At 43.1% G+C, this 13,698-nt stretch overlaps 1 protein-coding gene across 3 annotated transcripts in view; it reads right to left on the reverse strand.

The window, feature by feature from the left end:
• Positions 1-13,305, reverse strand: part of IDE (insulin degrading enzyme) — a 127,265-nt gene extending 113,960 nt beyond the window's left edge. Inside the window, exon 1 of one of the 3 annotated variants that reach the window (XM_072739510.1) lies at positions 13,094-13,305. In XM_072739510.1, coding sequence (XP_072595611.1) covers positions 13,094-13,191 — 98 coding nt within the window. In that variant the 5' untranslated portion in view covers positions 13,192-13,305. Of the gene's footprint in view, positions 1-12,527; positions 12,822-13,093 lie in introns of those variants that run through there. The other 2 variants (XM_072739511.1, XM_072739512.1) reach the window with 2 other exon arrangements.
• Between the last annotated feature and the right edge of the window lie 393 nt (positions 13,306-13,698).

Raw genomic sequence — 13,698 nt, forward strand, 5'->3', positions numbered from 1 at the left:
AAGAATATGTGGTGTGTGTGTGTGTGTGTGTGTGTGTGTGTGTGTGTGTGGAGTATAACGGAATATTACTTGACCATAAAAAAGGATGATATCTTGCCATTTGCAACAACACAGATCGACCGAGAAAGTATTATGCTATGTGGAAATAAGTCAGAGAAAGACAAATACCATATGATTTCATTTACATGTGGAATCTAAAAACAAACAGCAGAAACATAAGGGTGCCTAAATGGCTCAGTTGGTTGAGAGTCTGCCTTCAGCTCAGGTCATAATCGCAGGGTCCTGAAATCGAGCTCTGACATTGGGCTCCCTGCTGCAGAGAACCTGCTTCTTTCTCTCTCCCTTTGCTGCTCTGCTCCCCTGCTTGTGCATGTGTGCCCGTGCACTCTCTCTGTCAAAAAAAAAAAGTAAATAAATAAAATCTTAAAAACAAAAAAGGAGGAAAGAAAGAAAAAAACAGGTCCATATATACAGAGAACTGATGATTGCCAGAGGACAGGCATGTTGGGGGATGGGCAAATAGGGTAAAGGAGAGTAGGAAATAAAGACTTCCAGCTATGGAATGAACAAGTCACTGCATGAAAGGTACAGCAGGGAATGCAGTCAATGTTATAGCACTGTACAGTGACAGATGGTAGCTACATTTGTGGTTAGCACACCATAAGGTATAGAGTTGTCCAAACACTGTTGTACAACTGAAACTAATGTTAACATTGTGTATCAACTATACTTAAAAAATAGATGTGAATAATCAAATGTTAAATTATGTTTCTTACATTCTCTGTTCCAAAGTCTATAAAAATGTTGATAATAAATTTAAAAACTTTACCTCAAAGATTTAAAAAATGTAGAATATATATCAAATAACTTTCACAGGACAAGGTTTCACTTACATGAAATGCTTTATTTCTTTCTAATGCCAGGAGCAAGTTACTGTTCTGCTCTAGAGCTGACTAAATCTAAAGCTCTTCAATTCTTAAAATTAACCATCAGGATTTTAAATGCACTCAATTCCATGTTGCTTTAAGAAAAATAAACATTTGCTTTACTTACCTGATCATCTGTCTTCACCACTAGAAGAATGGGGATTTTTTGCCTCTGTTGTTTATTGTTATATCCATAGCACCTAAATTAATGCTGGCACATACTAGTTGTATGATAATTTTTACTTCTGACTTATAATTAATGAAAAATGAAGCAGCATTAAAAGCAGATCTTGTGACACCAACCTTAAAAACTGGTATTAACCCCACAACACCTTCACAATTTATCTTTCTATCCATCTTTAATTCACTAGGACCAAACTTCCTCAATTAAAAATCCATTCTTGGGATCCCTGGGTGGCGCAGCAGTTTGGCGCCTGCCTTTGGCCCAGGGCGCGATCCTGGAGACCCGGGATCGAATCCCACGTCAGGCTCCCGGTGCATGGAGCCTGCTTCTCCCTCCGCCTGTGTCTCTGCCCCTCTCTCTCTCTCTATGACTATCATAAATAAATAAATAAATAATTTAAAGAAAAAAAAATCCATTCTTAATAAAACATGAATAAAATGAAAAATAATACTAATAGAATAGTAACAGAACTAATCACAGTGTGATTTTTTTAATTTCTTTTTTTTTTAATTCATGAGAGACACAGAGAGAGAGAGAGAGAGAGAGAGAGAGGCAGAGACACAGGCACAGGGAGAAGCAGGCTCCTCACAGAGAGCCTGATGTGGGACTCGATCCCAGAACTGGGATCAAGCCCTGAGCCAAAGGCAGACGCTCAACCACTGAATCACCATGGTGATTTTAGGTGTCCCTAAAATGTTAAATAAAAACAATTCTCTGTGAATACAACACAAGACTAGAATCTAGTGGAATTGAGCTTTGTAGAGCTCTCTTACACCACACTGTCAGGTCCCTTATGTCCTATGCATTTTCAAACCACCTTAGTTCCTCTGAATAACTAAGAAACGCAAAAAATCTTTAAAATACACTCTTACCTCTAATTTCTTTGTAATAAGAAAACACATACAAATACTACTTACTAGCTACACTGACATTTAAAATATGGAAAGGGAGGGGCACCTGGGTGGTTCAGCGGTTGAGCATCTGCCTTTGGCTCAGGTTGTGATCCCAGGATCCTGAGATCAAGTCCTACCATCAGGCTCCCTGCAGGGAGCCTGCTTCTCCCTCTGCCCATGTCTCTGCTTCTCTCTCTCTGTATCTCTCATGAATTTTTTTTTTTAAAGCATGGAAATGGCAAATTGTGAGCAAAAACTAAATCATGTTTATGACTAGAGCTCCCTACTTCCAGAAGCCTATGTCTCTAGACAAATTTGTCCAACAAACACTAAACTCCTACTATGTGCCAGACACTGTGCTAGGTGCCAGTGATACCATTATAGGGATTCTTGCTTCTTCAGAGGTCCTGGCTCCAAATGTAACTCTACAGATCTAACATAGCCTGTATAGTTGGGCAAAGAATCACCATGTTAACTGAACTGGAATCCATTCTCCCTACTAGACCCTGGGAGCATTCCTAAAAAATCCAGACATTTTTTTTTTTAAGCTGGTATTAACAGCATAGAGAAAAATGGCAGAACTTAGAACTAGAAGAATCCTTTCTTCAAATGAAGAAACTGAGGCCCAGAGTTTTAAGGATCACTTACCTTTTCTTTCTGGAAGATTTTATTTATTTATTTCACACAGAGAAAAGAGAAGCACAAGAAGAGGGAGTGGCAGAGAGGCAGAGGGAGAAGCTGACTCTGCACTGAGCAGGGAGCCTAATGTGGGGATCCAACCCAGGACCATGGGACCAGGACCTGAGCCAAAGATAGATGCTCAACTAAGGCAGCCAGGCACCTCACCTTTTTAAATTCTTTATAAGCAACTGCCCTTTTAAATCAAGACCTAGTTTGAACAAATCTTTATTTTCCAGTGCTAACTTCTTCACCTATATTTTCACATCCACTTTCTCCAAGCCTTCCCTCAGGCATTACCCTCCTCCACTAGCTTCTTCCTCTTAGCCAACAGTACCAACTTCCCTATTTTTCCTACTACAGTTCTGCTCAACCCTTTCCAACTACTACCTAATTGCTCCAAATTCAATACCAACATTTTTTTCAAAGTTACTCTGTAGGGCCCCATGAAATTTGGCTTCTATTCCCTCCAATTTATTTGCAGTTTACCAATGAAATAGTTCTTGGTCTTTTCCCAAGGCCTCAGTATGCTTAAAACCTCTTTGGTTGAGGGCACCTGGTGGCTCAGCTGGTTGGGTATCTATCTGCCTTTGGCTCAGGTCATGATCTCCAGGTCCTGGGATTGAGCCCCACGTTGGGCACCCTGCTCAGTGGGGAGTCTTCTCTCTCCCCCTCTGCCTCTCCCACCCTGCTCCTGCTCTCTCTCAAATAAATAAAATATTTAAAACAACAACAACAAAACCCTCTTTAGCCAGACACTTCTAACCATTCTCTCTCTTTTTTTTTTAAGATTTTATTTATTTATTCATGAGACACACATACAGAGAGGGAGAAGCAGGTGTCATGCAGGGAGCCTGATGTGGGACTTGATCCCGGGACTTCAGGATCACACCCTGGGCCAAAGGCAGGCACTAAACCGCTGAGCCACCCAGGTGTCCCTGGATTCACTTCTGATAAAGCCACTTACCAGCAATGTATCCTTGACCAAGTTAACCTATTGGAGCCTCTATCTCCTTATCTGAAAAACAGAAAAGAACCACAATACCTCCCTCACAGAACTACCCTGGCCATTAAAGAACATATGGGAAACACCAAATACAAGGCAAAACACACAGTAGGCATTCAGTAAATATTAGCTACTTAATCTTTTCACATTAACAGCAACATCAAGAGCCTCATAACTGAGTCTACTTAGCCTTCACTGCTGCTCAGTCTTGTTCTAGGCTCTAGGCCCATTTCCTATCCTTAAATAGTGGAAATTTTAGACACTTCTGTTCAGGACTCAACAACCTGGTTCTGATCTTTAAACTGAATTCTTAACTACAATCTGCAAACAGATTGCTATTTAAGGACTGCTCCGTCTTGTCCACTGCCCTGAGGGACCTTTGGTCACCTAACTTCCTGATGGTTAACAGCTAGCTATGAGATGGTTAACAATGTGTACAAGACTGCCTCACCATTGCACCTGACCAACCTGTTCTTTTGGCATGCCTTTAGAACACCAGCCCCTAACCAGCCAGGACCAATATCTCACCTAACTGGACTTCTTCTCACTGCCTGGAGGTGAATCTCTCCACAAGAGCCTTCTCTACTCTAATATCCCTCCTAGTCAAGGCTCATCTTGGCACTAATCTGAAAGTCACCCAGACCCAAGACCTTAGGCCGCTGAGATCTCTCCATCTCCCCCTATGCTCAAAGCTGCTGAAATCTTTTACACACATCCTCTGCAGACACTCTCCTTATTACATGTGCTTTTTTATCCTTTGCCTGCCTGCATTTCAACTATGCTTCCAAAAAACAGATTTATCATCAAAAACAAAAAACCACATAGTTTTCATGTTGACTGTACTGTTCAAAAGGCATCAGAGACTCTCTACTTCCTATAGGATAAAATCTTCTGTCCCTTGATTATATTGTAAATATTCCTACTTCTGAGCTTTGCAAACACTATTCCTTCTAAAATATTCTCTCTTCCCCTTCTCTGTTCATCTAAATTTTATATTTCCTTCAAAGACATTTGCTTAAAACCTATGTTCTCTGTGAAGCCCTCTCTGATATCAACGATAAATGAGCATTCTAAGCAGAGGAAAAGCAGTGCAAATCATCTGAGTCAAGTAAACAGACCAGTGTGACTGGAATGGGGTGAGAGTGATTATTTTGGAAACAAGATCAGAGAGGTGATGAAAGGTCAGGTCCCATAGGGCCTTCTTGGCTAATATAAGGATTTTGTCTTTAAATATGAACAAAATGGGGATCAACTACAAGGTTTTAAGCATTCACTAGCAAAGATATTGGATTTGCATTTTAAAAAAGATCATGCTACCTGTGGTGACAAGAACAAGTTATACATAGAGAGGCAAGTGCAGAAGCAAGGAAACTGGTTAACAGGCTATTGCAGTATCTCAGTAAAAGTGTGATTAGAACCAGGGTGGTGGCAGGCAGAAGTGGTCTTAATCTGGGTGTATATGCTGCCTGTTAAGGGATAAGAAAACAAGAAAGGAGTTAAGGATGACTCCAGGTTGTTAGCCTAAACAAGTGCAAGAATAAAGATGTTATTCATTGAGATGGGGATGAAGATGGCAGGTTTTGAACATGCTAAGTTTAGGATATATATTTGCCATCCAAGGGAAATGTTGAGTAGGAAGTTTATTACCTAAATCTGAAATTCAGGGGAGAGAGATACATTTGGGAGCTATCGGAATACAGATCAGGTGGATTTCACAAAACGTCAGTGATGGTAATTGCTCTGTAATTGCTTTGCCTCATATGTTAGCCATGCACCACATGTGACTTGAAATGCAGCTAGGGTGACTGAAAAATTGAATTGTTAATTTTCATTAATTTACATTTAAACAAGCACATGTGCCTCATGGCTACATAGTGGACAAAGCATATACAAATAATATTTAAAGCAATGCGACTGAATGAGAACCCTAATTGAGTGCAGGCAAAGATGATGATCAAAGATTGGGTATTGGGGCACGTCAACAACATAGACTATTTGTGATAGGAGGGGAAAAAAATGAAACAACCCAAATCTTCATCAACAACAGAATGAAAAATAATTAGTGGCATATTCACATAAGATTCAGCAATGAACACATACCTATGTGAATCTCAAAACAAGGTTAAATGAATAAAAAGTAACTCAGAGAAGAAATTTTCTACAAAGGTCCAAAGCAGGAAAAAACTAAAAAGTATACTGTTCGAGAATATATTCGCTTCCTCAAGGAACAAGAAACCTAACCTTATACCTAAAGGAACTGGAAAAAGAACAGGAAATAAAGCCTAACAGGGGATGAGAATAAAGATTACAGCAGATATCAATGACATAGAAATTATAAAAACAGTAGAATAGATCAACGAAACTAGGAGCTAGTTCTAGACACACATAAACTACCAAAATTTAAACAGGAAGAAACAGAACACCTGAACAGACCCATAACCAGCAAAGAAATTGAATCAGGAATCAAAAATCTTCCAACAAACAAGGGACCAGGGCGGATGGCTTCCCAGGGGAATTCTACCAACCATTTAAAAAAATATTAAAACCTTTTCTTCTGGGGATGCCTGGGTGGCTCAGCGGTTTAGTGCCTGCCTTTGGCCCAGGGAGTGATCCTGGAGACCCGGGATGAGTCCCACGTCAGGCTCCCTGCATGGAATGGAGCCTGCTTCTCCCTGTGCCTGTGTCTCTGCCTCTCTGTGTCTCTCATGAATAAAGAAATAAAATCTTAAAAAATAATAATAATAATGACAACAACAACAACAAAAAAACCCTTTTCTCCTGAAACTGTTCCAAAAAAACAGAAATGGAAGGAAAACTTCCAAACCCATTCTATGAGGCCAGGATTACCTTGATCCCAAAACCAGACAAAGACCCCACTAGAAAGAACTAGAGACCAATATCTCTGATGAACATGGATGCAAAAATTCTCACCAAGATACTAGCTAATATGATCCAACAATACATTAAAGGATTATTCATCAGGACCAAGAGGGATTTATTCCCAGGCTACCGGGGTGGTTCAACAACCACAAGTCAATGCGATACACCACATTAATAAAAGAATGGACAAGAATCATATGATCCTCTCAACAGATGCAGAAAAAGCATTTGACAGAATACAGCATCCTTTCTTGATAAAAACTCTCCACCGTCGGGATCCCTGGGTGGCGCAGTGGTTTGGCGCCTGCCTTTGGCCCAGGGCGCGATCCTGGAGACCCGGGATCGAATCCCACGTCGGGCTCCCGGTGCATGGAGCCTGCTTCTCCCTCCGCCTGTGTCTCTGCCTCTCTCTCTCTCTCTCTGTGACTATCATAAATAAATAAAAATTAAAAAAAAAAAAAAAAACTCTCCACCGTGCAGTGACAGAAGGAACATACCTCAATATCATAAAAGCCACACATGAAAGACGCACAGCAAATATCATCCTCAACAGGGAAAAACTGAGAGCTTTTCCCTTAAGGTCAGGAACACAACAGGGATGTCCACTACCACTACTGTTGTTCAACATTGTACTGGAAGTCCTAGTCTCTCCAATCAGACAACAAAATTAAAAAAAAAAAAAGTACAAAAATCAGAGGTAGTAAATGGTTAAATGTCAAATGGATGTTTCAACATATCAAATAAATCATTAAGTTTAGAAAAAAAAAACCACAATTGTGTGACCTAAATAAGGTCTAAAAAAGAATGACAGATTTAGTCATATTAAAAGACAGAAAGGCATTCTAGAATTGGGAATGAACAGCTCATGTACAAGAGACAGTAAACTGGTGGGTCTGACTAGAGAAGAGGGAAGTTAGGTTGAAAAGTGAGGATGGGGGGCACCTGGGTGGCTCAGGGCGTGATCCCAGAGTCCTGGGATGGAGTCCAGCATCAGGCTCCCTGTGGGGAGCCTGCTTCTCTCTCTGCCTAAGTCTCTGCCTCTGTCTCACATGAGTAAATAAATAAAATCTTAAAAAAAAAAAAAAAAAAAGTGAGGATGGGGCCAGCCTATGAGATGCTTAAATACTGGCTCAGGAAGTTTGGACTTGATCTTGACAAAGTGCAGAACCATTGGTAGTGTCTAAACAAGACAATGGCATGAGGAAAGTAGTATATTAGAATTAATCTGATAAAAAGGATCAACTGGTAGGGAGACAGAAGCCTGGAAAAAATCAGTTATATGCACCCCTATATTTATTGCAGCATTGTTTCCAATAGCCAAGATATAGAAGCAACTCAAGGGTCCATCCATAGATGAACGGATAAAGAAGATACACACACATATATATAATGGAATATTACTTGGCCATAAAAAAGAATGAAATCTTGCCATATGCAATAATGGATCTAGAGGGTATAATGCTAAGTAAAATAAGTCAGAGAAAGACAAATACTGTATGATTTCATTCATACATGGAATTTTAAAAAACAGATGGGGGAAAAAAGAAAAAACCAACAGTCTCTTAAATACAGAGAACTGGTGGTTGCTAAAGGGAAGGAAAAAGGGGATTGGGTCAAACAGATGAAGTAGATTAAGAGTACAATTATCATGACCAGCACTGAGTAATGTATAGAACTGTTAAATCACTATATTGTACACTTGAAACTAATATAACACTATATTTTATTATATTGGAATTTAAAAATACATATACAGAACTAGTAGATGTGAGGTGTCAGGGAAGATGATCATAGCTTACACTAGGAGGATAATGGAAGCTTAAGTTTACTCCAAGAAACTTCAGGATGAGGGCAGCCCAGGTGGCTCAGCGGTTTAGCACCACCTTCAGCCCAGGGCCTGATCCTGGAGACCAGGGATTGAGTCCCGCATCCAGCTTCTTGCGTGGAGCCTGCTTCTCCCTCTGCCTCTGTCGCCCTCTCTCTAATAAATAAATAAAAATCTTAAAAAAAAAAAAAAAAAAAAGAAAGAAAGAAAGAAAGAAACATCAGGATGAAAGACTCAAAATTTGAGTTTGGTCTTCAGAATAGACATTGAGAGAAAAAGAGATGCAAAGATAATTCCAATTTTGAAGCTAAACTGAGAAAATGATTAACCAGTGTTTGCAAAACTAGGGAAATCAACAGAAAATTGGTTTTGAAAAAAATTCATTCATTCATGTAATAAATATGTCAGGCAGAGTGTGATACCTTCCCCTTGGGAAGTAGCTTGTGAGTCCCACTTTTTTTTTTTTAACAGTTACACATTTTTAATAGGCAATGAGAAATTATACAGTTAGTTCTTTGTGGGGAATAAAAGCTTTTATAACTTTTAATGCTACAACAATTTCTAAGTCTCACTTTTAAAAGAAAGAACTGTAATAAAAATACTAAGCTGCTTTTCATAATAAATTGAAAGAGGCGGGATCCCTGGGTGGCGCAGCGGTTTGGCGCCTGCCTTTGGCCCAGGGCACGATCCTGGAGACCCGGGATCGAATCCCACATCAGGCTCCCGGTGCATGGAGCCTGCTTCTCCCTCTGCCTCTCTCTCTCTCTCTGTGACTATCATAAATAAATAAATTAATTAATTAAAAAAAATTGAAAGAGGCAACAGAACACAAAAGTGGAGATACTTAGTAAAAGACACAAGAAGAGGAATTACTATTTGTCTGAAAGCTCACTGACTCTCTCTGCATCCCCCACGGTGCTGAGCACACTGTAGTGAGTGATCACAACAAAACGGACATTCAAATAATGGCTAAAGGAACAGAGAAGAGTGAGGGCTGACTCAAGAAAAACCAAACAGGAATGCCCTAAGCCTCCACCCAGCATACCTAGCGGATCTACCCTTGTGAAAGGAAAGTGCTTTAGTCCTGTCACTCTGCCTGAAAGGTAGGCCGATTATCTAGGTACCTCTTTAGGAGATTTAAAATACCAATAGAAAAATTGAAAGGAAACCAATTCTTATGAAAACATACCTGCTTCCCATCCAACTCCCTGGTAAGATTATCCCCAACCCTAACCTTAAAGGCAGACAGAATGTAACGTTTTACTGTGTATGTTTTGGGCTAATGCTAATTAAAGATAAACAAAGGCATCTTTTCCTTTTAGACAAATATTTTTCTGGTTAAAAGTAATTTAAAAGCCTGGAGCATCTGGCTGGCTCAGTCGGTAAAGCACATGACTCAATCTCAGGGTCTGTAGTTCAAGCCTTCGGTGGATGTAGAGCGAGCGAGCGAGCTTACATACATAATTTTTAATGGTACAATTAAAGCCTGGGTCTTAATACTTAGTCCCATTTGGCATACCACTGTTACCTACACCCATAGAACACAGAAATGCAAAGCAGGGATCCCTGGGTGGCTCAGCGGTTTGGCGCCTGCCTTTGGCCCAGGGCGTGATCCTGGATCCTGGAATCCCGGGATCGGGATGAGTCCGGTGTCAGGCTCCCAGCATGGAGCCTGCTTCTCCCTCCTCCTGTGTCTCTGCCTCTCTTTCTCTCTATGTCTATCATAAATAAATAAATAAATCTTAAAAAAAAGAAGAAAGAAAGAAAGAAAGAAATGTAAAGTAGAGCTGCTTGCAAAGTGAGATGACCCATGCACAGGTGTTTCAAGTAGTTGCCAGGGACTGGGCTACTACCTCTAGGTTCCTCACAATGGTTCAGATAATTACACACAGCACCAATTTATCCAACATGGCTAAACAGAGGACAATGAAGCTGATTTTTAAATAACTCTTTACAAACTGCTTTAAGACTATCTCTTTCTCAAAAGGTTAGAACAGGAAATGAATGCCTCGACACTGGCAAAGGCAGTTTAACAGTTAAGAGCTCAGGCTCTGGTTCCAGACAGACATGGATTAAATCCCAAGTCTTCCATTAAATAGCCCTGTAACCATCTCTGTTAATATATCTCCCTACTTTGTATGGTAGGATTGATTACCTTCCTCAAGATTTGAATATGGGGTAGCTTCAGATGTTAGTCCTTTCCTTCCTATAACTATACCCTTATCCCTTTGATTGGACCTGTATTTTCCTTATTAGTCTCAATCACTAAATTTTAATATAGAGCTTTTTAGGTGGTTGATCTCATTCATTATCTTCAAATCTCCTGAATTTCCTTCTTTGAGAACAACCTTATCTTGAAGCTCTGGCAGTTTAACCCATGCCCTGAACCTCATCAGTGAAAGTAAAAAGCTATGGGAGAAAAGCACAGAGAAAACTGAATTGTAGGTAGAACATACAAACCTTTGTATAAAACTTAAAATTGATGCTTTAAAATCCCAAATTCTGGGACACCTAGTTGGCTCAGTCAGTAGAGCATTTGACTCTTGATATCAGGGCTGTGCGTTTGAGCCCCCCAACGGGTGTAGAGATTACTTAAAAATAAAATCTTTAGGGCAGCCCCCGTTGCTCAGCGGTTTAGCACTGCCTTCAGCCTAGGGCTTGATCCTGGAGACCCGGGATCGAGTCCCACATCAGGCTCCCTGCATGGAGCCTGTTTCTCCCTCTGCCTGTGTCTCTGCCTCTCTCTCTCTCATGAATAAATAAAACGTTTTTAAAAATAAAATATTTAATAAAAAATAAATAAAATCCCAAATTCTATACACTGAAGACAATATGAAGCTAAGCATAACCTATTAGCAACAAATTAACTACAGAACAAATTCTGACCTGAAGGAGACCCACAGAGGTACCCTGCTTATGCTCACCACTCCCACTTCTTTATCTAAACTCAGGAATCTTTATCCATATTGTAGTGGATTTTGCATAGTGGGAAATAGAGCAGGGAAAACAAGCTCCACAGATTTTTTCATTTGCATTAGGCCTTTTTAGTATCATTACTACTACTATTCTAGTTCAGCCAGGAAAGACTAAGTCCCAACCAATTTCTTTTCTTCAGATCTCTCCACTCTTACATCCTGCTCATACCCACCAAACTAATTTCCTAAATTAACAGTTTCATTAGATCACTCCCCACCTCAAACTCTTAACAGCTCCCAATACTATGCATTGGAAAAGCCCAAATAAAATTCAAAGGCCAGGCTAGCATTACTCTACTTTTACAAGATTTGTTTCCTCCTAATTCCCCTGTAGAAATTCTCTAAAGCTCTAGACTAATCTGCTCAGTCTGTCCCCAACTCCAGAAGTCCAGTGCCTAGGCTGTATTACACTCACCAATGCCCACCCTCCACATTTTCTGGTTTTCCTTCAAAGGCCAGCCCAGACCCCCTCTTCTATCTCTGCCCTAAATTGTGCAAAGCCCACACTGCCCATCTTCTGACCGTAGTGAAACACGTCCTTTTCAGCTTGGCTATACTCTCTTGACATCTTAATCTGGTCAGAAAAGTCAAAGGTCCTTGGAAGGCAGACCACATACTTACACCGAGGGTCTACCACAGTGCCCTGCACTTTGTAGGTCCTAGATATTATTAAAAACAGAGGAGAGGTTGAAAGGATAGACCTAAGTGGGGCAAGACCGTACTGCCCATCTTTGCCAATTCCTCTTTAATTAACAGTAAAGGGCATTCGGCGTTCGCTACGAGGCTATGTATTTCTACAATACACAGAGCAGCGAAGTGGAAGAGAGAGCACGCCACCGGATGGCAAAAGAAAAAAAAGGGGGAAAAAAAGAAAAAAAAGGAAGAAAGGAAAAGAAAAGAAAAGAAAGAAAAGAAAAGAAAAGAAAAGAAAAGAAAAGAAAAGAAAAGAAAAGAAAGAAAAGAAAAGAAAAAACAACAACCCAGTCCCCATATAGCTTTTAGCCACAAGCCCTGCAATTGGGAAATCACACAATCTCTCCGGGCCTCGACTGTATCAGGTGTAAAAGAAGGGAGCTGCTTTGATGGATTTTGATGGATCCCAAGGTATCCTTCGGCTCCCGAATTCCCCCGGTCAGGAAACCCAATACTCATCTACTCACTAAGGCGCAAGCAGGCAAACTTTTACGGTTCCCAACGCAGGCATTTCCATATAGTAGTGGAAACTCCGTCCCCATGGAAAAAAGCATGGCTGAGAGGAGGGTGAGAAGCGGGTCTCCTTGGACTCGGATTCCTTTACCCCATGGCCAGGGACAGTCGAACTCGGGTTCCCGGTCCCTCACCGGCCGACTCCCAGGAGAGCGGCACAGCACGGCTCCCGGGAGCCGGCCGGGGTGACTCCGTCCGCGCCCCGCGCCCCGGGGCCCCCGCACTTGGGACACATGTCCCGTGACCCCGGGTCACAGCCCCCGTCCGCCCTCACCAGCCCGAAAGGCGCCCTCCTCTGCCGGCAAGGCCCCTCGCTCCCACCCGCCCGGCCGGCCGGCCGACCTTCCGGGCCCGGGGCGGCCTCTGCGCGGGCGTCCGGGCCCCAGGCCGGCGGGACTGGCGGCGTGAGGGGCGGCGGCGGCGGCGGCGGCTTTAAGTGCTGAATCACCACTTTGCAACCCGGGCTCCAAACCACGGTGACTCGCGGGCCCCGAGGGCCCGGGCGCTCTGCTCCGCTTACCCACAGAGGCGCTCCGGGAGCGGCAGGCGGGCGCCGAGGACGGAGCGGAAGGTGCTGGGCCGCGCGGAGTGCAGCAGCCACGCTAGCGGGTACCGCATACCCCAGCGAAGCCGCCGGGAGCACCGCGGACGCTTCCTTCTTGCACCGGGAGCCGGCCCTGCCCACTGCGCATGCTCAGTCCGCCGCGCCGCGCCGCGCCGCGCCGCCTCCCGGGAGCCGCTGGGCGGCCGGGGCTCTGGGTTTTGCCTGGAACCCGACAGGGCGAGGGCGGGGGCGGTGGGGACGGCCGGCGTCGCGGGCTCCAGCCGGCGGGCTGGACCGAGTCTGGCCGCGGAGCTGCGGGAGCCCAGCAGCCAGGCCTTCCCAGGCTGGTGGCACCGACTGGGTCAGACGAGGCGTACACGGGAGGGCGGCGAGGTGTACCCGGCTAAGTGTACAGAGAGGGCAGGGTCTCGCGAATACCGAGAGCGCAAGGGGCCATGTTTGCGGAGGCGCCCTCATTGGCTGGCGCCCTGGGCGGTGCAGGTGTTGGAGCCGAGTCCGCGGACCGGGCGGCCGCGCAGCAAACGATTCTGCGTCGGGCTCGCGGTCCGCCGGCTCCCCCT

This window comes from Vulpes vulpes, chromosome 15, assembly GCF_048418805.1.
Source record: "Vulpes vulpes isolate BD-2025 chromosome 15, VulVul3, whole genome shotgun sequence".
NCBI lineage: Eukaryota > Metazoa > Chordata > Mammalia > Carnivora > Canidae > Vulpes > Vulpes vulpes.